General features: G+C 29.2%; 2 protein-coding genes across 8 annotated transcripts; one reads left to right on the forward strand and one right to left on the reverse strand.

Moving 5' to 3' along the window:
* Nucleotides 7243-12722, forward strand: LOC109327095 (pyruvate dehydrogenase (acetyl-transferring) kinase, mitochondrial-like). 7 transcript variants are annotated; one of them, XM_019560108.1, is made up of 7 exons: nt 7243-7483; nt 7576-7836; nt 8889-9147; nt 9273-9453; nt 9666-9813; nt 10189-10405; nt 12427-12722. In XM_019560108.1, the coding sequence occupies exons 2-7, from the start codon at nt 7588-7590 to the stop codon at nt 12483-12485; spliced, it is 1113 nt and encodes a 370-aa protein (XP_019415653.1). In that variant the 5' UTR covers nt 7243-7483; nt 7576-7587; the 3' UTR covers nt 12486-12722. The 7 variants fall into 7 exon arrangements, with proteins under 7 accessions (XP_019415653.1, XP_019415656.1, XP_019415657.1 ...); XM_019560111.1 differs by having other exon boundaries at nt 7243-7467; nt 7579-7836; XM_019560112.1 differs by having other exon boundaries at nt 7243-7450.
* LOC109326266 (CBL-interacting serine/threonine-protein kinase 1-like) lies at nt 13761-20142 on the reverse strand. Its single transcript, XM_019558970.1, has 12 exons — nt 19966-20142; nt 19640-19702; nt 16393-16464; nt 16209-16316; nt 15863-15943; nt 15590-15769; nt 15198-15410; nt 14994-15101; nt 14694-14810; nt 14388-14438; nt 14052-14126; nt 13761-13962 (listed from the first exon to the last, which is right to left on the reverse strand). The coding sequence occupies exons 1-12, from the start codon at nt 20140-20142 to the stop codon at nt 13885-13887; spliced, it is 1323 nt and encodes a 440-aa protein (XP_019414515.1). The 3' UTR covers nt 13761-13884.

Here is a 20562-nt window from a genome sequence, read left to right on the forward strand (position 1 = left end):
TCAAAAGATTTTCAATAACATAAACAAGTTAAAATATCAAAATATATATAATAGAAGGAATCATAACTATTCTATTTAATAGTATTATCAATATATATTAATATTGACGTAAATAAAAATTAGTATATCTAAAGTAAAGTATTTAAAAATATATAATATTATCAATACAGATTAATATTTTCTCACTAAAAATGTGTTATGAAGGTTAAAGAATGTGGTGTGAATTTCAATTCGCATTAGTCTTAGTCCTCTTTTGTTATATTCCTCTATCACATGGGCATGGTTTGGGCCAAGCCTTTTTATATTATTATTTTCTCACTTTAAAGCACCATGGTTTTTCTTTATTGTGTGCCATTCATTTGTTAAAAAAGATTAAACTTCTTGGTAATGATATCTAATTTAATTGAATTCAAATATTTATCATGACTAAATTCCAAATTTCTCATCATTATAATATCTCTCACCATTTCATTTGATTTTTTAATGGATAAAGTAGTTTATCTTGTTGCAACTTGGTCCAACTTAGATCATCACTAAATACTTAAATTGATAGGGGCACATTCCTTAAAATAATAAAGAAGGACTAATCTAAAAGCAAAAAAGTTAAACAAACTAATCTAATAAAGTTAATATTAAAAAAAATAAGTTTGTTAGTATATATAAATGACATGATTTAGCATATATGATTACTTTTCCAAACCTAATACTTTGTTGTTTGGCATAAGAAACACTAAACTAAACAAGGAAACCAAACGGGCGTTGGTTTAAGTGGTACATGCTTGATTTCCCTTAAGTAAGAACCTGGATTCGAGTCTTGTGGATGGAAAAAATGCCCGTTGGGAGAGTTAGCCTCACGTACCTGTGGATGTTCCCGACTCGGACAGAATTGCCTCCAGTACGAGAATACATGTGGGAAACCAAAAAAAAAAACTAAACAAGGAAACCAATAATAGACCATTGGTTGAAAATTTTCAAAATGAGTCAAGAGTGACCCACAAAGCAATAAACAACCCAATGATGTATGAAATCCAAAAACAAAAGGACCAATTATGGCAAGTGCATAATGTTTATGATTAGAAATCAAAAGATGCATAATTTATTCACAACTTGAAAAAATTAAAATAACATGGTAAATTCAAGTTATGGTGAGGGGAGGTAAAAAGGGTCAAAGAAGTTAAACACAACAAGAATAGGAGAGCAACACAAAAATATTAAGAAATATATTTTATGCAATTACTAATAAATAATGTGAACAAATAAAGATTTGTAGGAACCCATTTTCTGAGTTTCTTAGTATCTTTTTGAATGAGGTAGTATTCTTTCTTAGGATTATCAAAGAAAATGACAACAACAAAAAGTAACAACATTGAATTAGAATGCACAACCAATGAATAAGCTATTAGAATATTCACCTATGAGGCAAAATATAATTGGTTAAAAAAATACTATACATCAAAATTAAACTCTAATTATTTATTATTTTTCCAAGTTGTTTATTATAATTAGTCAGAATTACAAACTTTCATCATATAGATATATTTTGAATTATTGATCTCAATCATGTGATAATTTCTAGGGACAAAGGTTGCATCAAACTACATGTTTCATTTAATAATTCTCCATGAAGCACTATTAAAGTGGAATGATAGTGGTGTTGAGGACCACAAATCATAAGCATGCAATTGTGTCACTTCCTTTTCACTAGTGAGTCAAACACCTATAATTCATTTTTCTCCAATTTTATCTTGAACATGTTTATCCATATCAACTATGATATAAATTGCATTGCACACTCTCTTTTTTTCTTCTAAAATTTAGTTAACTTTTATGCTATTGTAAGAAATCTACATGATAAAAAAATTCTAAACAATTTAACTTAATTTTTGGGAAATTTTTATTTATCCCATCACAAGTTTTATTTTTTGAACGAAAAACTCTAAAAACATCTTAAATTTTGTGTAATTTGCAAGTATTTATTATGAATTATTTTTTCTTTCTAACTGACGTTTAAAATTTAACTATTAGTAAAATTTATCTCTACATAAAGATAATATTAAATTAATAGTAATGAAATATTCAAACTCATATATTTTGTTTCAAGGTCATCTCTTTGATTATTATATATATATATATATATATATATATATATATATATTACTACATTAGCCACTTTTAACTCTTATATTTACTTACCATAGATACAACCAATACATCGGTATAGTGTTGTAAGCCTCCACTAGATCCCAGAAAGCTCAAATGCTAATGATTCAATTCTCAGGAGCGACATTTGTTAGGAGGAGTAGTCACGCACCATGAAAGAGATTAGTTTCTCACCTATAAGGTGAGAGATATCTATGGTAGTACCAATAAGATTACTTATCATATTCTTCTCAATCATTTTTATATTTTGATGATGATTTCCTTCATATATCAATATTTGCTAATTTATATTATTATATTATTATTGTTGTGAGTCTGATTGCAGTGATTTTTATGATGACCTATTAGTAATTTAGAGATTTATACATAAAATGATCAATTTCACCAAATCATAAAGTTTAAGGAGTAATTAGGAATAAAAAATAATTTATATTAAGTTCTTACAAAAAAACATAAAATTTAGAGGACTTTAAGTATTTTTCCTTAGTGTAATATTCTGCTATTTTTTAAAAGCATTTATTAGGGATGTATCAGTTCTACCAGAGTATTTATATTTTATTGATGGTATTATTTCTCAAATAATACACAACATTAATAATCAAACTTTATTCTAACTCAGTCAAATTGGCTACATGACATAAACAAGATTATAGAGTAGTTCTTCTTAAAAGAAACTACTATTTTTTTTGCAGTGAAGGTTATATGGTACAAGTATTAAATAAAATATGCTTAGATTTTTTAAGTATAACATTACGTTTAATATTTGTATGCATATATTTGAAAAACATGGTTATAAGATATTAGTCTTTTATTTATTGGGTAAAAATTTTCTCAAACAAAAAATATACTTTCAATTATTGGTAGCATATATTAATAAATACTTAAAAATGTGAATTATCATTTCTTTACAAAAATGAAATATCCTTTGCCACATGGGGTACACGTATTTCTTAGATTACAATAAGGAAAGAGAGGGCAATAATAACTACCAATCACATTCTTGGAAGGGTCCACAAGTACCATATAATGAAAAATGCATGAATCTACCTATGAATTAAAATTGTATGAAATAATTCAAACCAATGATTAGTGTATTTTTTATTTTACTTCTAGGATAATCTTAAACCCAACCATATCCTTATAAAAAAACATATGAAGGTATAGTGTCTTAAAAAATTTCATAATCATAAAAGTATGTCATATGTCTCGCATGCTAATCATATAAAAAAGTTTACATTGTTAATACATTAATATTTATCAAAATATGATTGTTTATATAAAATTAAATATTCAAATTGCAAAATAAGAGAATAGATTGGGTGAAAATGAATAGTTTTGAGTAGAGTGTTATACAACTCAGCTCAACTAAATAATGATTGATGTGACTTAAAACTTTATCCGAGTTTGATGTGAAATATTTTTGAAGTTTGTTTCATTAAACTTCATATATTTCTTGTTAACTCGAATTTGTTCAACCGTAAGCTTGAATTGATTTATTTATCAAACTAACTAATGAGTCAAACATTAAGTAAATATGAATGTAATATTCTCATATAAAAAATTGAAAATTAACAATCTCATCCGAAAAGGTGAAAATCTAGCATTCTCATGTTTTGATATTATAGAGAATAATATTAATTTTGGAAAAAAGTTAATTTTAATTATTTTACCAAATATGGAAATATCATATTTTAAATTAAGATTATCTAATAATTGTGATCACATACATTTCCATATTAAAGATATCTATTATAATTATTTTTTTGAAATGAAACATTAAATTGCATGTGACGAGGAACAGAAATTTTTATATGATATAAAGATTATGGTCTCAATTAAACTCATATCATTGATAATACATTAATATTTTAAAATTAAATTGATTTATTCCAAATCAATGGTGGAGATATCATTAGGATCTTTGGTCATTGACCATATAATACTTTCTCAAGATTCTAATATGTAGTTAGGGATGATACAAAATTTGGTCCGTATATACCCATGAAAATACCAACAACGGGCACATGTAATAATAATTTATGAGTGAAAACGAGTTTTATAATACCCGTTTCGTAGGTATCCTTATATTTATAAATTTATTTTTAATTAATTTATATATATATATATTATATTTTTATTATTATAAGATTATATATTATCTACTTTATTATTATTTTATAATAAATTGTAGCGATTTGATTATAATTATAAACTTATTATATAAATATCTTATTATTCATATAATAGTTATTTATATATATTAACTATTATAAAATATATAATTAAAATTAAAAATCTATTAGATGTTCACAAATATTTGCTATTCATTCGAATATCTATAAATAATACAGGTTCTAGAACGATAAAATACTAATTGTGTCTGCCCTCTTTTATTGCCTTCCCAATATGTAGTAAAAGTAGTTGTATATTTTAAAAAAACTAAACTAATACATTTCATTTTTATGTACACCAAAAACTAAAAGGAAAAAGAAGGAAAAAACAAAGGCTAATACAAAGTAGTAAAATCTATGTGCAGATAAGATTGACACTTGGGTGGAAATATGGTCCATACAAAATATAAAATATTTCATTTGAACTATCACAATAAAATAAAATATTTCATGAGGAGATAAATTATTTCTTATACGCACTAGTGTCTTATTTAACAATTTATATAAAAATATTTTTAAAAACTAAAAAAATAAGTCACATTCATAATTTTAGTTATTAAATAAATAATTTATCTTATGATATAAGGAGATACTTTATTCTCAATACTTTATATATATGAACCAATTTAAAATATTAAGTTGTTTAAAATATTCAGTTGCATTGCTAATATTTTCATATAGTTGTTTTTTAAGCCAAGATTTTTCTGGCCAATATTGTGAAATCCGAACTGGACATCAAATTGAAAGAGGTCTCGTATTAGGTTTAACCGTTTTTAAACGGTTAAATCGTCCAGTCAGATTGGATGATTTTATATATAATTTATCATTTTTATCTATAAATATATAGTTATATATAAATACAAAATTATATATTAATTATATTGAATAATATTTTTCCATCTTTTTTGGACCAGAGTAAAACAAAACATTAGAGTAGTGTTCTTTTTTTTTTTATCAATGTCATATTATTATATTATCTTATTTCTTATTAATTATATCCTTATTTCCAATATTTAAACTAAAATCATGGGATGGATTATGCTATTAGTGGCTCAAACAATATACTAAGAATGAACAATATTTAAATAATATACTAAGTGTATTACCAATTAAAAAGAAATATGATTATCTATTGTATAATTTTATTTTGGATCATGTTTTTTTAAATTTTTTGTAGCAGTCTATAAATTATTTTATTTTTTAAAGTTGCTCATAAAGGGTCTCCATTTGTGTTTCCATTTGGATTCAAGAAGTGTATTTTGCTGACAATCGTAGACTAATATCATTAAGGATTATAAATCTCTAATACAACTATATCTTTTGTTGTATTAATTTAAAAAATAATTCTTCAAGTATAAAATACAAAAATATTTCTTCCAAACTTAATGAATAGTATTTAAGAGAAAAAAGATTCAGCCTGAAAAAATTTATACTATCCATTCTTTATATAAAATAATTTGTTGGTTTAACTAAAATATCCCTTTATCTTGCTATTAGGATAAAAGTCTATTTTTTTTGAGTCTTGCTCCCACCCCTAAACATTATTGATTTTCTAAGGATTCATACTTGTGGACATTAAAAAATACTTGTGGGTTTAATTTATTTGGATATAATATTACAAAAAAATATTTTTCTTATGCAACTACCATAATGAACATAACATTTTCAAAATCATGTTGATAAAGAATTTTATTAAATTGTTTAATTTATAACCTTATAAAAAGTATACATATAAAAATATTTTATCTATTGTATTATCAAATGTATTTACTCGTCCTATAAGTAAGGAATTAATCTATTTCAGAATGTATGTCTGTCTCTCGCAATAAATATTGCTAACATAAATTGAACACTCAATATTTTTATTTTTATGAAGGTCTAACGAAATTTTACATCATTCCTTGTTAATATTACGTTGTTATATATATTTTAAATTTAGAAACCCCTTTTTTAATTTTTTTTTGTTAATTCATTATTGGCCTAGTATAAAAAAGATATTTAAAATTTATGTTGACTTGGAATTGCTTTATTGTTAAATATTTTTTTGGGGTATAATTAAGGATATCCCCTTTTCTAACTATGAATAAGGAACTAGTTTCTTTAGAAGTTTGTGAGTGTTATACCTATTAAAAATCATTAACAGAAATCAAACACTTAGTCGTTTATCTATATGTGAATTCGATGTGTCTTATACCACTTGATTAACATGTTTTTGGTGTTAAATAATTTGTTTGATTACTTATAATTAATGTTGTTAGAACCGGATTGGACCGGATGATTGGATCGCTGACCAAACTCGGTTGAACTGGAATAACCTGGAAAGTGAACCGGGTGATTGACTTAAAATTTAAAAAATGGATCACAACTCTAATGTGTTACCTTTACTCCAATCCAAAAAATATGAAAAAATGTTACTTTAATATAATTATACATAATTATTAATTACATATATAATCATCTAGTCTAATTGAACGACTTAACCCTTTAAACATAGTATGTAACTCTTTTAATTTGATGTCCTAATCATTTTCACAAGATTGTTTTTAATTTGATGAATAATTTTTTTTATTTCAATTCCACAACTAAGTAAATTAATTACATATTATATTCCTTAAGACACTCATAAACTGAAAAATAATCATTTATCCCAAAAAGTATTTATCTCCATTTTCTAAACTAATCACATTCTAATAAGTAACATATAAAAAATATTTTATGCTTATTTTTTTTTAGTTACATGACAATCTTTAATCAGATTTAAACACTTAAAATGAGACAAGTAATATTTCATTATCATAAATTATGGAATATAATATTATCTTGGCACGTGTCATAATGATAGCACTCATCCCTATAATTGTTATGAGCCACTGCAATGAACAATCACCTCATTTCTTCATAGTTTGTCACTTTCAAATATCACAAAGAAAGAAAAAAGAAAAAGAAAAGTTGCAAACTTTATCCTTTAATCTTGGTTTAAATTCCAACCCAGATTTTGTTTCACTACCAAGACCCAAAATCACTATTCAATTTTCTGTAATTTCCTCTCTCCACAAAAGGGGTGTCACTTTCTCTTTCTTCAAATTGAGAGAGAGAGGGTGTGTGTTGTAGCCTTTTTGGTTTGTTTTCTCTTATTGTTATGATCTTTATCAGTTTTTGCATTGTGTTGTTGTTGTTTTTGTTGTTGCATGTTTCACAATTCAGTATCATATTTTCTTATCATTTCTTGGTTCTTGTGCTTAAGCAGGACCAAGCCATGGCTGCAAAAAAAGCCTCTGAGATATTCTCAAAGTCAATGATTGAAGATATGCATAAATGGGGTTGTTTGAAGCAAACAGGTGTGAGTTTAAGGTATATGATGGAATTTGGTTCAGAACCAAATGATAGGAATTTGTTAATTTCTGCTCAGTTTCTTCATAAGGAGCTTCCTATTAGGATTGCTAGAAGAGCTATTGAGCTTGAGAATCTTCCATGTGGTTTATCTCATAAACCTGCTGTGTTGAAGGTACCTTTTTTGTTTTATTGTTTGTATATCTTTAATATTGTGTTGTAAGATTATGGATTATGGTTATTTTTTATGTTGTCTTTTTGTTCATTAACTTTGCTTTTTGAAGATCATTCTGATTTGGCAAATGAGTAAAATAATAGTATGAGGTTTTCATTGAAAGCGATGCATTAATATTAGTTTTTCAAGAAAAATATTATTATTTTCTTTTTGTTTAAAACTAGAAATAATCTTTTCGCTTACGGGGTATATGACCGTATATCTAACCACTACTCAGACCCGGCTAGCTGGTGCATTCGGCCGCCCTTTTTTATATGTAAAAAACATAAAAAAGAAAATATTGACCTGATGAGATTAAGACTTGGTTGTGGTTGGTTGTTGTATTATTTCTTGAGTAAAGATTCATTTTCATCCATAAAATTCTTTACATGAACCAATTTGGTTCATGAAAAATTAGAAAACCCAAAATACTATATAAAGATATTAAATTTGGGTCAAATTAGTCTTTTAACATTTTTATGATTAATTTCTGGAACACTTTTGTGCCAACTAGACACTATTTTGACTTACATTCACTTTTATTTGTTTAGTCAAGTACTCCTAGGTATTGGTGTTTTATAATTATTGAAGTGTTTCATTTGTTTATTCTGATTATTACTTGCTCTTATCTGTTTATAGGGAAGGGTCTTCTTTGGAATTGTTTTCTATTATTTAAGTGTTTCATTTGTTTATTTTTCTTTGCTGCAGCAAACTTGTGCATGAAGATTTAAGAAGCTGACTAACTTCTAAAAGCTTGTATTTTTAATAAAAAAATAGTTTCTGATTAGCATTAGGGATTTCTCTAATGTCGAGTGTCTCATATTTTAGGATAATCTTGTTGTGTTAAATCATCTTTGAAGTTCTATTTTATTTCAACTTGTCATATATTTATTTTGTTTAAAATTGTTTTTAAGTGAAATAATGTAAACAACAAACTTAATGGACTTGTTTTAGAATAGATATGATGTTTTTAGATGATCATTGATCTTTTGTGGTACATTTTAATGTTTTAGGTGAAGGATATGTACTTAGATTCTTTCCGTGATATTAGATCCTTCCCCGATATCAAGAATATGAATGATGAAAGAACATTCACTGAGATGATAAAGGCCATCAAAGTGAGACACAACAATGTGGTACCTTCACTGGCCTTGGGTGTTCAGCAGTTAAAGAAAGGCATGGATCCAAAGATTGATTATGAAGATCTAGACGAGATTCATCAGTTCCTCGATCGCTTTTACATGTCAAGGATTGGAATCCGTATGCTTATCGGTTAGTTCAGAAAACACTAACCGATTATCAGTTTATTGCTACTATTTTTTTCTATTTAAATCTTTTTAGTGAAGGTGTGATCCCTGACCTCGTTTTATGTGTTTGTTAATCCTACCGGGTTTCAGGGCAGCATGTTGAGTTGCACAATCCCCATCCTGCTCCCCATTGTGTAGGTTATATACATACAAAAATGTCTCCTGTGGAGGTGGCAAGGAATGCTAGTGAGGATGCACGTTCTATGTGTTGTCGTGAATATGGCAGTGCTCCTAATGTCCATATTTATGGAGACCCGAATTTTACTTTTCCGTGAGTTACACACTTCTTCCATGAATTCACTTTTCGCAACCAAAAATGACATTCATTTCTATAACTTTTGCAAGCTTGTGACTCGTTTTTCTTTACTTTTTTCAGAGCATCTGTCTTATGCTAGGAACGTTTATATCATAGGCATTTATAATTATAGTCAAGAAGTTGTTTCTGTTCACTTTTTATATTATTCCTGTATTTTTCCACGATAGGTATGTTCCAGCTCACTTGCATATGATGGTATTTGAGTTGGTTAAGAACTCACTTCGTGCCGTCCAAGAGCGTTTTATGGATTCTGAAAAAGTTACACCTCCCATCAGAATAATAGTTGCTGATGGACTAGAAGATGTTACCATAAAGGTATTTAGTTTTTATAACTTCTACTACCTCAAATCCTTTTTAAAATAGCCTTTTCGGCAGTTCACACGGATTATGGAAGGTGGAACCATCATTCAATTTGTTAACAATTGTGTCACATTTTCCAAAACCGCCCTTCATTAATGGAACTAAATCATTTTCTCTTTCCACTCACAACTTGTTTGAGTAAATAAGAGTATTTCGGTAACAAATTCATTTATTGTACATAGAACTTTGAAAGGTCTTGTAAAAAGGACAGTCGGAAGTATATTCCAGTTGTTAATACTTTTTGAAGTTACCTTTGTTTTTTATCGGATTTTGTGTACATGTTATTATCATGCTGCTTCGTTAAAGAAGTTGATCTAAATGGCATTGTAGGTTTCGGATGAGGGGGGTGGCATAGCAAGAAGTGGTCTTCCCAGAATCTTTACATATCTATATAGTACAGCCAGAAACCCATTGGATGAGCATGCAGATCTTGGAATAGCTGATAATATTGTGACAATGGCTGGATACGGATATGGGCTCCCTATTTGCCGTCTATATGCTCGTTATTTTGGAGGTGATCTTCAAATAATCTCTATGGAAGGATATGGTGAGTACAATTTTTTACTTTAACAATATTTTTCAGATTGATTTCCTTCAACACGAATAGATACTGCTATTATTGAAGTATCCACTTTCAAGTGCATATTATTCTTTCCCACGTGTACGTTAGTCATTGCACATTTGGAGTTTGAGGTTCTACTTCACTAGAGAGGTTCATGATTTATCTGAACTCTTTTGGGGACTTAAATACCCTCGAATAGGGATGGCAATATAACCCTTAACATGTGGGCACCTGCCCGAACCCACCCGAGTTTGTCTGAGTTCAGGTTAATTTTTCCAACCTTGTTCCGGTTCAGGTTTAACAATACCCGAACCCGTCCGAACCCTCATTTATATATATAAGGTTTTACAAAACTGACCTTACATGTGTTCGAATCGAAGGCTGAAGCGGGTTCGGGAAATCTGACAGGGTCGGGGATGAGGTTCATGTTTTCAATCCCGAGGGATTCAGGTTCGGGGAAGGTGAAACCCGACCCATTACCATCCCTACCCCCAAAGTCACGAACATTGCTTGTCTCAAAGATAAGCCAATGAGAGATGAAGAAGGAAGACAGAAACTGAAGAGGGTTCCTTTTGTTTTTTGTTGGGCTATAAAACAAACATCCTTAGTAGTGTATGTGAAAGAACAAGAGTTTGTGTGTTTCTGATTGTGAACAGAACAATGAGTTCTTCTTCCGATGACAATGAGATGGATACAGTTACGAGTCTTAAATATCTCGGGGTTTGATTGTTTACTGAATGCGGAGGAAAGCTATGATAACTCTTGGAATCTAAGGGAACAAAATCTGGAAAATCGGCTCTATCCAGAAATGATTGTCCCGCTTCTAGAAAGGATAAGTTGCAGTCAAAGCCTAAAACTGCAAGTGAAGCCCTAGTTTCTGAGCCAAGAAATGAGAACATTTTAAAATTTGCTCAGTCCAGAACGATGCAAGATATTGGCAATGTTGTTCCACCCGATGAAAGTCCTGCTTCCCACAAGGATAATGTGCTGTCACAGCCTGAAGATATGAGCGATGGTCGTGAAGCTTCAGTTTCCAAAATGAAGATTGATGAGAATATTCATATTGCTTCTCGTTCGACAAATGATAAAATTCCGAATGGAAGCTGCTACAGAATGGGCCGGTCAAGGAAAAGTAGGACAAACAATCAAGATGATGATTCTAAATCTGTGTCAAAATTAGATGAAGGCATTTTGAGTCCTCTGCTCAAAGAGACTTCTTTGGAATCTCCTGGTGTTTGGTTGGAAAAGGAGCCGGAAGCTCGGAAGGATGCTGAACAAGTTAACAATGATGAGAAGACTGCCATTGCTCCTAGTTGGCTGTTCCTGAGATTGAAACTATGGCTTCTCGTGACAATAAGAGACTTAGTGCTCCTCCAAAACAAGATGTCAATGAATCATCTGCTATTCATGAGCTGAGTACAGAGTCTGCAAATCCTTAAGCATGGCGGAGGAGAAGTCACACCACGTCATTTTAAATTCGTGACATTGGTGACTCATTGGTTGGTAGTAGGATTAAAGTCTGGTGGCCAATGGACAAAACATTTTATGAAGGTGTTGTCGGTTCCTATGATCCTGTCATAGGAAAGCACAAGATTGTGTATGCTGATGGTGAAGTTTTAAACATGAAAAAGCAGCGCTGGAGATAATTGCTGTCAATGTTTCACCTGATGAGGAAAACGGATTTTCTCTTCACAAGCTTGCAGATGCATCAGATTTAGAGCGAGAGACCAACTTTTCTTTGGTTGTCACGTGCCAAAAGTTGCGGTAACCCTTTGCCTGGTCCGCCAAACTATTGTGGAGAGGGCATGTTGGGAAATAAGCCTGACAATGCCTGACTCATTATCCTAGGCATGATTTAAATATATGTCGGGCTACTCCTCCCATTGCCAATTGAATTTAAGATGAAACGTTAACGTACATTTTGTAAACTTTGTCGTTGTCTTATTTGATTGATTCGAGTTCAAGTATAAAACTTTGTAATACATTCATATGCTCTTTATTCACAGGTACTGATGCATATCTTCATTTATCTCGTTTGGGAGATTCACAAGAACCTTTGCCCTGAACAAAAGTAGGTCATTTCCATTTGTCAAACTAAAGTTAGCTGGAGTATTATTGTGCAAGAAAAAAATGCCTTAGTTGAAGTGTTCAAAATGGATTATTTTGCTGTCAAGTTTTTTCATACTATAATAACATGGCACATTTCTTGTAAATATGGCATAGTTATAGTACTGATTGTGCATGATGATGGTTCCTACTTTGCCTTTTGGTAAGGCTTTGTGAATTTGTCCAATTTATTTGCTTTAGATGAACATGGTACTTTTCATATAAAAGAAATGACATATTCAAAAAACTTTTTTAGATATCTCAGATGTTTATGCACAAATATGTATTTTGCTCATAAATTATGAGGTATAGTAAGAAGCTGTCTGAATTTGCTGTGGAAATCTCACATTTTTGTAAAGAAATTGATGCATGTGGAGGCTAGTTAATCATATAAACCACCCTCTTGGTGCAATGGATTAGAAGGTGTTCTGGTGGTTGGAGTCGATGTTGAAGGCGACGGCCGAGAGTGGTCGTGTTGCTTCATCGGTGGTTGAGATCAACTCCTTGTTTACCCTTCAAAGATTTTATGAGAAATTATGGCTGAAAAGGGTTCTTGAAGAAATAGGGATGCCTATCAACTTACCAATGAAGTTATAGTATCACATAAATTACAATGTCAAATTTATCTTACAATATTATCACTCGAGAAAACGAGCGATCCCTAGGGTCCGACCTACTGGAATGAATGAATTATCCAGAGAAGATGTACGCAATCCTACCCTTACGCCACGGAGTGGTGGGTTGTGAGGTGATGGAATAGTAATTGTAAAATTCAATGCTATTGTAGTGATTGAAAAATTGTTTGGTTCAAATCCAAATTGATGTTCAAAATCCAAAAGACTAGAGTGAATTTTATTTTTCAAACCTGCAAGTCTAACTCCAACAACATCTAAGGTAAATGATGAAAGAGGCAACAAGCCAATATATTATACAAATTTGTGGTTTTAACCTATAGTTTGATGATTTAATTTATTTCAGGTTAACTATAACATTTTTTTGCTTAGAGATTCCAAGCATGAAATACATTTACATGATTGCAAAATTTGAGGAGAGAAAAATATATGCACTGATTAACCGTAAATAAGTTTTATTCGATGTCATTACATCATTCACTATTTATATTTTATTAGGTTTGACTTGACTCTTAAAAAATTAGTCCAAATGAATGTTAGATGATATAATAACTTTACATAAATCTTTATTCTGACACTATATAGATATTACACTTAAATTGCCCTTACTTTCTAAACTACTATGTACATTTAACTAACTCATTAACTAAAATGACATATACAATTGATGTTCAACTCATCTACATAACTATCCAAACTTAACTAAATACCAATATACATTAATTATCAAATGCCAATAATTTCTGAGCTTTCTAGATCTTGCTTTTGCTGAACACCCAAATCATTGGATAACTTGTTGCATAACTACATCATGATAAAAAAAATTATACAAATATTAGCCTCTGATTTTGGGTAATAAAGTAGCAGAAAGAGATTGTATATTATAAATATACCTGTCTATATATAGTAGAATCTCCATAATGCTTTCTTAATTCTACTACATACAAGGATGTGCTTATTTCAAATACCTGAAGATAGTTTCATTAAGTCAGAAAACTATATATGCATATTTTAGATATTCAATTTGTGATATTAAGCAGAAATTACAATAATATCCTGTAATATTTGGCTGAATAATGTTGGACTAATTTGACTGAGTTTATGTTTCAAAAATGATAATATAAACCTCAACAATAAGTGTATGTAATTTTTTAAACAAAAGAGAACTAAATACAATTAATTCAAAAGTCAAGGATGATGAGTATAATTTTATGATATAACATTATTACCTCTGCTGCCACTGAGAGGCTACTTAGACTTCTCTCTTGTGTCACTTTTAACTGAAAATTTGAAGTTATATTGACATTTTTAGCAAAACTAATAAAAAAGGTGGGGCAGTGCACTAGAACTTGCATTTAGTGGAGTTCGAGAATAATATATGTATTCAGCCTTACTCCGTAAACAAGAGATTGTCTACGGAATTTAAACCTTAATTTCATTATCACTAAACAACAATCTTACTGTTGTGTGAAGCTCAACGTGTTTGAAATAGGAGAATAAAAGAAACTTTTATAAACATAAGCACCAATACTAACCATTCCATTTTTCTTCTGAACTCTAAATCCCATTTCTGTTACAATGACCTCAATCCTCTCAATCAAATCTTTTGATGAATTGTTGGATGTAAATCTTATCTTCCTTTCAGATACATCCTGAAACACACATCCCAATTGGTAAAATTGTACAGCAACAACCAAACCTTTATCTCAATAAGTGAGATCGGCTACAAACGAAATTATAATAAGACAAGGAAAAAAGGCTCAAATTTATCTTATTTTACACAGCACTTTTCTCTCGATTACTGGAGAGGAGTCTAGCTCGTATTTTATACTCACCTCTTTCTCAAAAAAGCCAGAGAGGTCAAGACATGAAGACATTCCTATCAATTGAAATGCATTGATAAGGGTTGATGATCTTGGACTCCCTTTTATTGCTTCATGTTGCTATTATTAACATAAATGTTTCTTGTTACATATAATTACATAAAATGTAGAGGAAAAAAAGTGAGATAAGAAACAAGTTGAATTTCAAAAATGTACCACTTCATTGATTGAAAGAACTTCATCATAACTATGTATATTTTCTTCCTCATCCTCTGGATTTGATTGAATATATCCCTCTTTGAACCATTCATCTTCTTTGATCATAGCCATTGTTAAACGGGTTCTAGGATTGGGATCAAGAATTTTATTTATCATATTTTTAGCACCAGGTGATAGCCATTTTGGTATATGAACATCTCCTTTAAAAATCTGTGATCCCTCATAGGAAAAAAATTAAATAAGTTAGAAATTTACCAATTTTTTTTTGTAGAGAATTCTATAAGCAATGTTACAAGAAAAGAACAATCATTGACTTCAATTAACAATGTTGCTACCACCTAAGTATATGTTACATTAAAGAAAACATAAAGATGATAATATTTAAGTACCTTGTGATAAAGAACAGCAAGATTTCTGTCATCAAAAGGAAGGTATCCTATTAGAATAACATACAAGATAACACCGCATGACCATGTATCTGATGTTGCACCATCATAGCCTCTGTTGGCAATAATTTCGGGTGCAACATAATTCGGACTTCCACATGTTGTATGTAACAACCCATCTTCCTAAAGTTTTCATACAGTAATAATCACATGCACTAGTCAGTTACCAAAGTCATCAAGTGTGGTTTCAATTTTCAAACACAAAGAAAAGCTTACCCTAAAATTCTGAGGTAAAGCACTAAGATTAAAGTCTGTTATCTTTATGTTCCCTTTGGCATCCACAAGTACATTTTCCAACTGCAAAAAATGCATTGCATATGAACCTACAAAGTTGTGACCATGGAGCATAGTTGCAATTCTAGCAAAACAATATTATAAAAAGGGTTGTCCAGTTTACAAGGCTCCTACCTAGTGATATCTGAGGACGACAAAAGTATGCAGACTCACTCTCACAAATGAATAAACTGTTTGTAAGATTTGAATTCGTAACTTTTAAGTCGCAAGGTAAATAACCTTACCATTGCATCGAGACTTATCGCAATAAAGAAGAATGAGAATGCACCTTAAGATCCCTGTGGAAGACACCTTTATTGTGACAATAACTTACACCATCAATCAACTGTTGAAATATCTTCCTACCTATAGTTTCTGTAAGTTTACCCTTGGATCTCTGTAGAGACAAGTAATTCATTAGTTATATCATTTGCTAACATATATGAATCAGAACAACTAAATATGCTACTTACAATTTTTTCAAATAATTCTCCTCCAGTCACATACTCGAGTACCATATAAATTTTGGTTTTGCTAGCCAAGACCTGCAATATCAAAGTTATGTAATTATTTTCAGAAACCAAGGTTTTAAAATGCAAGCTATGGTTGTAAAGTATAAGTTGCAAATGCAAAAGATACTGCATGAAGTGATCCCATCTTATCAGAAGAATGTTACTGTATGCATAACTTAGTGTTAAAGTGTTCAGAAATATATTATATTAATGTAAATAATAGTATAGGTGAAATTGTATTAAAACAATCAATGAGGGATACTTCATAAATTTGTTTCATTACATTAATGAAAAATCATGTATTGATAACTTTACCAATAGAACACATCTGTTGTCCTATAGTTTGTGGTACTCGATGTGCCATGAGCTTATAATTGATTAAAAATATTTAATAATTAAATTTTAATTTATATATATTTTTCTAACCAATCACAAACTCATAATATATGGAGTAGTACAAATTGTGAGAATAGATATGTACTCGTGAATATTCAGTATTCATAAACAGGAAGATATCTTCTAGGGAAAGACAAATTTTATTTGTTGATTTGCTAATATTGAGAATAAATAATCTTTTGGTATAAAAAAGAGATAACTTATTTCTTATGATCAACTCAAATTATGACATATATCAGATTTAATCATTTTCTGCAAAAATATTTTTAAAGCTAAAAGAAATGATACACATATCATATTTTTTCTTTTTACAGGTGTGTATCTCCTGAGGAGATATTTTAGTCTAAAATATTATACAATATTTTTTTACGCACTTTCCTTTCTAACACTCAACAGAATAAAAACAAAACATTACTATGAAATGTTGACGTGGAAATGAAATGAAATGAAATTAATCTTAATCAACACAGTCACTGCCTACGAGGTAAAGTACCACAATAATATATAGAATTTCAATTATTTAACTTAAATTGAAACGGAACCAAAAAATAAATTTCAAAGCATAAAAAGTCCAAAAGTGTGTTCCAATTTCCAACCATATAAGCACTAATATAAAAATAATTAGTCAATGATCCAACAAGTATACACATAATGTGGAAATGATTATTGTAAATAATGCTTTTAAAAATCAAATTAGATTGGGTCAGCTGATTAGATCTTGAATTGACTCATTTTCCCATATATATCACCTCAATGGCATAGATGGTAAAATTATAATATAAATGGTATATAAATAATAAGATGAAATTAATTATAATCATATAATTAAAATTATAAAGATGTGAAATAATATATGAACAAGTTTCTATTACTCTCTTTCTTTTTATATCATGTTGATCTAGTAAAATAAAGTAATATAAATCTTTTTGGTGTAGTCAATGTTCTGAATCTTGAGTCGGACGTCAAATCGGAAGAAGTTTCGTATTAAATTTAAATGTTTAAACCGTTTGGTCCAACCGGATGATTTCATACATACTTAATAGTTTTTATCTATAAATATATAATTATTTATAAATGTGAACTTTTATATAATTAATAATCATGTATAATTACATTGGAATAACGTCTATCCATTTTTTTTTGTACTGGAGTAAAACAAAATATTAGAGCAATGTTCTATCTTTTTTAATTTTTAAGTGAACTATGCAGTTTACTTCCCGGGTTAATCCAGTTTAATCGGGTTTAACACAGTCGGACCAGAATTTACCCACTTCAAAGCGGTTCAACGCTCATTCGATTAAAACAGTAAACCATAATTGTTTTCAAGTCCGGTCAACGGTCAAACTGATCAGACTATCCAGTATGGTCCAGTTCTCACCATACTGAATCTAGCAATCATTCAATTGATCATAGACGATGTTGACCCTTATTCAGGACATTAAATATTTGTTCTACTAATTGAATAAAGCTGAAGACATGAAATTTAAACATCCTCCTATAACAATGTCGTGATCACAGACAATGAGATAGACAGAATATGCTGCCATATAATAAATTAATAATAACATTAAGATTTTGCTAACCATTCCTTTTAAGATAATGTTCAAGGAAATTAAAATGTAAAGTAAATTTTGGAAACACTCTTCATATATTAAAATATATCACCTCCAATGCCAACTTTTTATTTTTAGGTTTTTCCAAACATTTCCCTAGGGCAATAGTTAGCAAAATTCATCATAATAAGAATAAGAATTTTCTAATGTATGTGTGTCCAATGATACATGTTAAGAATACTTAAGTTATTAATTGTTTATTAAAAACTCAGAATATAGCATTCTCAACTAAAAAACTAACTATTTTCCAATATAAATTTAATTTTTTTAGCATATTTCAACCTATCTCCTATACTCCTATTGGAAAATCATAATAATATAATCCACTAAGTGCAACAAAGAAGTTTCATTAATACAATGCTAATGGTGATTTTGGCTTTGCAAATTTTATCTTACTATATTGTTTAAAATTGATTTGTACATAAAGAATGTCATAACTGAATTATATGTTATAAATAATAATATTTTATTTGTATTATAATAATATATAATTTAATTGATGTATAATTTAAACAATAACTTTTACTTGAACCATTATATTAATACTCTAATAGGTGATGGATAATAAGCTAAGGCACAATTCTAATTTTTAATTAAAAGTGCTTTGGGATCGTTCAAATAAACAAAAATATATATTGGCAAGTTAATATTGAAAAATCAAATTCAGTAAACACAATATTTTCCAACCAAAAATTACTTTTTTTGATCCTTAACTATTGTCCATGATATTCGCCAAATTTTTAAACAAACATAAATTTATAATTTAGTGCTATTTTCATTTACTTGTTAGAGATAATATATGATATAAACGAAAATAGTATCTGGGGTCGAAAATACTCTAAAAACTAGAAAAAAGACCAATTATATTAACTCTTATATTCTTATTTATAATTGAAAATAACATTTTTATCATTAAAAACAAAAAACAAAACTTCTTGAAAATCCGAGTTCATATGATTGCGCAAGTTCCTTTTTGTCAAAGAATGAAATTTTTGTTCTCCATTAGATGCTCTAACAGTAAATTTGGAGCAGTTATGAATAAAAAAATGAAAACATGAGAAGAAAGAAACAGTGCCTAACTACAACAGCTAAAAGTGCAATAAGAAATAACTTAAAATTGGATACATTTTTGAAATTAAACTAAAATTTTGTTATAGATTGTTGAAAGAAAATGATGAAGCATGTTTAGGATGATTTACCTCGTATAATCTAACAACATTTGGATGCTTGAGGACCTTTAAGGTGGCTATTTCCCTCTTTATCTGCATTTTTCACCCACACATAATTGAACCAAAATTTATCAAAAAAATATTGAAATTATAAATTTGATCGTATTTCAAGAGATTTCCAAGTCGGAAATCTTAACATAAAAAACTATCAATAAAAAATATTGTATTTGTTGTTTCAGAAACTTTCAAAACCTTAATACTCATAGCGAACCCATGTATGGGTCATGTGTTGTAGGATAGTTCTTCTTATTTGTGAAAACATAGATATAAAAGAAAAGAATTGATAAAAAACATACCCTATCAGTGTTATTAAGATGAATGAGCTTGCTCTTGTCAAGAATCTTAACAGCAAAAAGTTGGTCAGTATTAATATCCTTAGCCAACTTCACTTTTCCAAAATTACCTTCTCCAATTGTCTCACCAAATTCATATTTCCCAAGCTGCACTCTATGTCCTTCTTTTAATATCACCATCTTAATATATATATATATATATATATATATATATGTATATATATATATGTATATATATGTATATGTATATATATATGTATATATATATATATGTGTATATATATATGTGTGTATATAATATTAGTGCATCACTTGCAAAAGGGCATAACAACACTTTTGTTCACAGAAGAAGAGACAAAAAATTACATCAAAAGTGGTTGGGTTCTCTGCAATAGTAAGTTATGTGTTTGGATAAAAGTAATGAAAATTCTAAATAAGCAAAGTTTGGTGTATAGAAAAAGAGAGATTTGGTTGTTGTTTCTGATTTATGTTTAGTGTACACAAAAAGGCCAAAGTTGTTGTTTCTGATTATTTGGTTGGTGTCTTCCAACCAATCAACCTATAAATACTTTTTTCCACTAGGATAACGGAATAATAGTT

This window comes from Lupinus angustifolius, chromosome LG14 (genome assembly GCF_001865875.1).
Source record: "Lupinus angustifolius cultivar Tanjil chromosome LG14, LupAngTanjil_v1.0, whole genome shotgun sequence".
Lineage (NCBI taxonomy): Eukaryota > Viridiplantae > Streptophyta > Magnoliopsida > Fabales > Fabaceae > Lupinus > Lupinus angustifolius.

Excerpts from the sequence above, each read along its gene's own strand:
- LOC109327095 (XM_019560108.1), top strand. The coding sequence starts at position 7,588 with ATGGCTGCAAAAAAAGCCTCTGAGATATTCTCAAAGTCAATGATTGAA. Across the intron at positions 9,148-9,272 it reads TGGAATCCGTATGCTTATCG|GGCAGCATGTTGAGTTGCAC; the intron begins GTTAGTTCAGAA and ends ACCGGGTTTCAG. Across the intron at positions 9,454-9,665 it reads GACCCGAATTTTACTTTTCC|GTATGTTCCAGCTCACTTGC; the intron begins GTGAGTTACACA and ends TTTCCACGATAG.
- LOC109326266 (XM_019558970.1), bottom strand. The coding sequence starts at position 20,142 with ATGGTGATATTAAAAGAAGGACATAGAGTGCAGCTTGGGAAATATGAA. Across the intron at positions 14,811-14,993 it reads CTGGCTTTTTTGAGAAAGAG|GATGTATCTGAAAGGAAGAT; the intron begins GTGAGTATAAAA and ends TGTGTGTTTCAG. Across the intron at positions 14,439-14,693 it reads TTCAGAAGAAAAATGGAATG|TTAAAAGTGACACAAGAGAG; the intron begins GTTAGTATTGGT and ends TCAAATTTTCAG.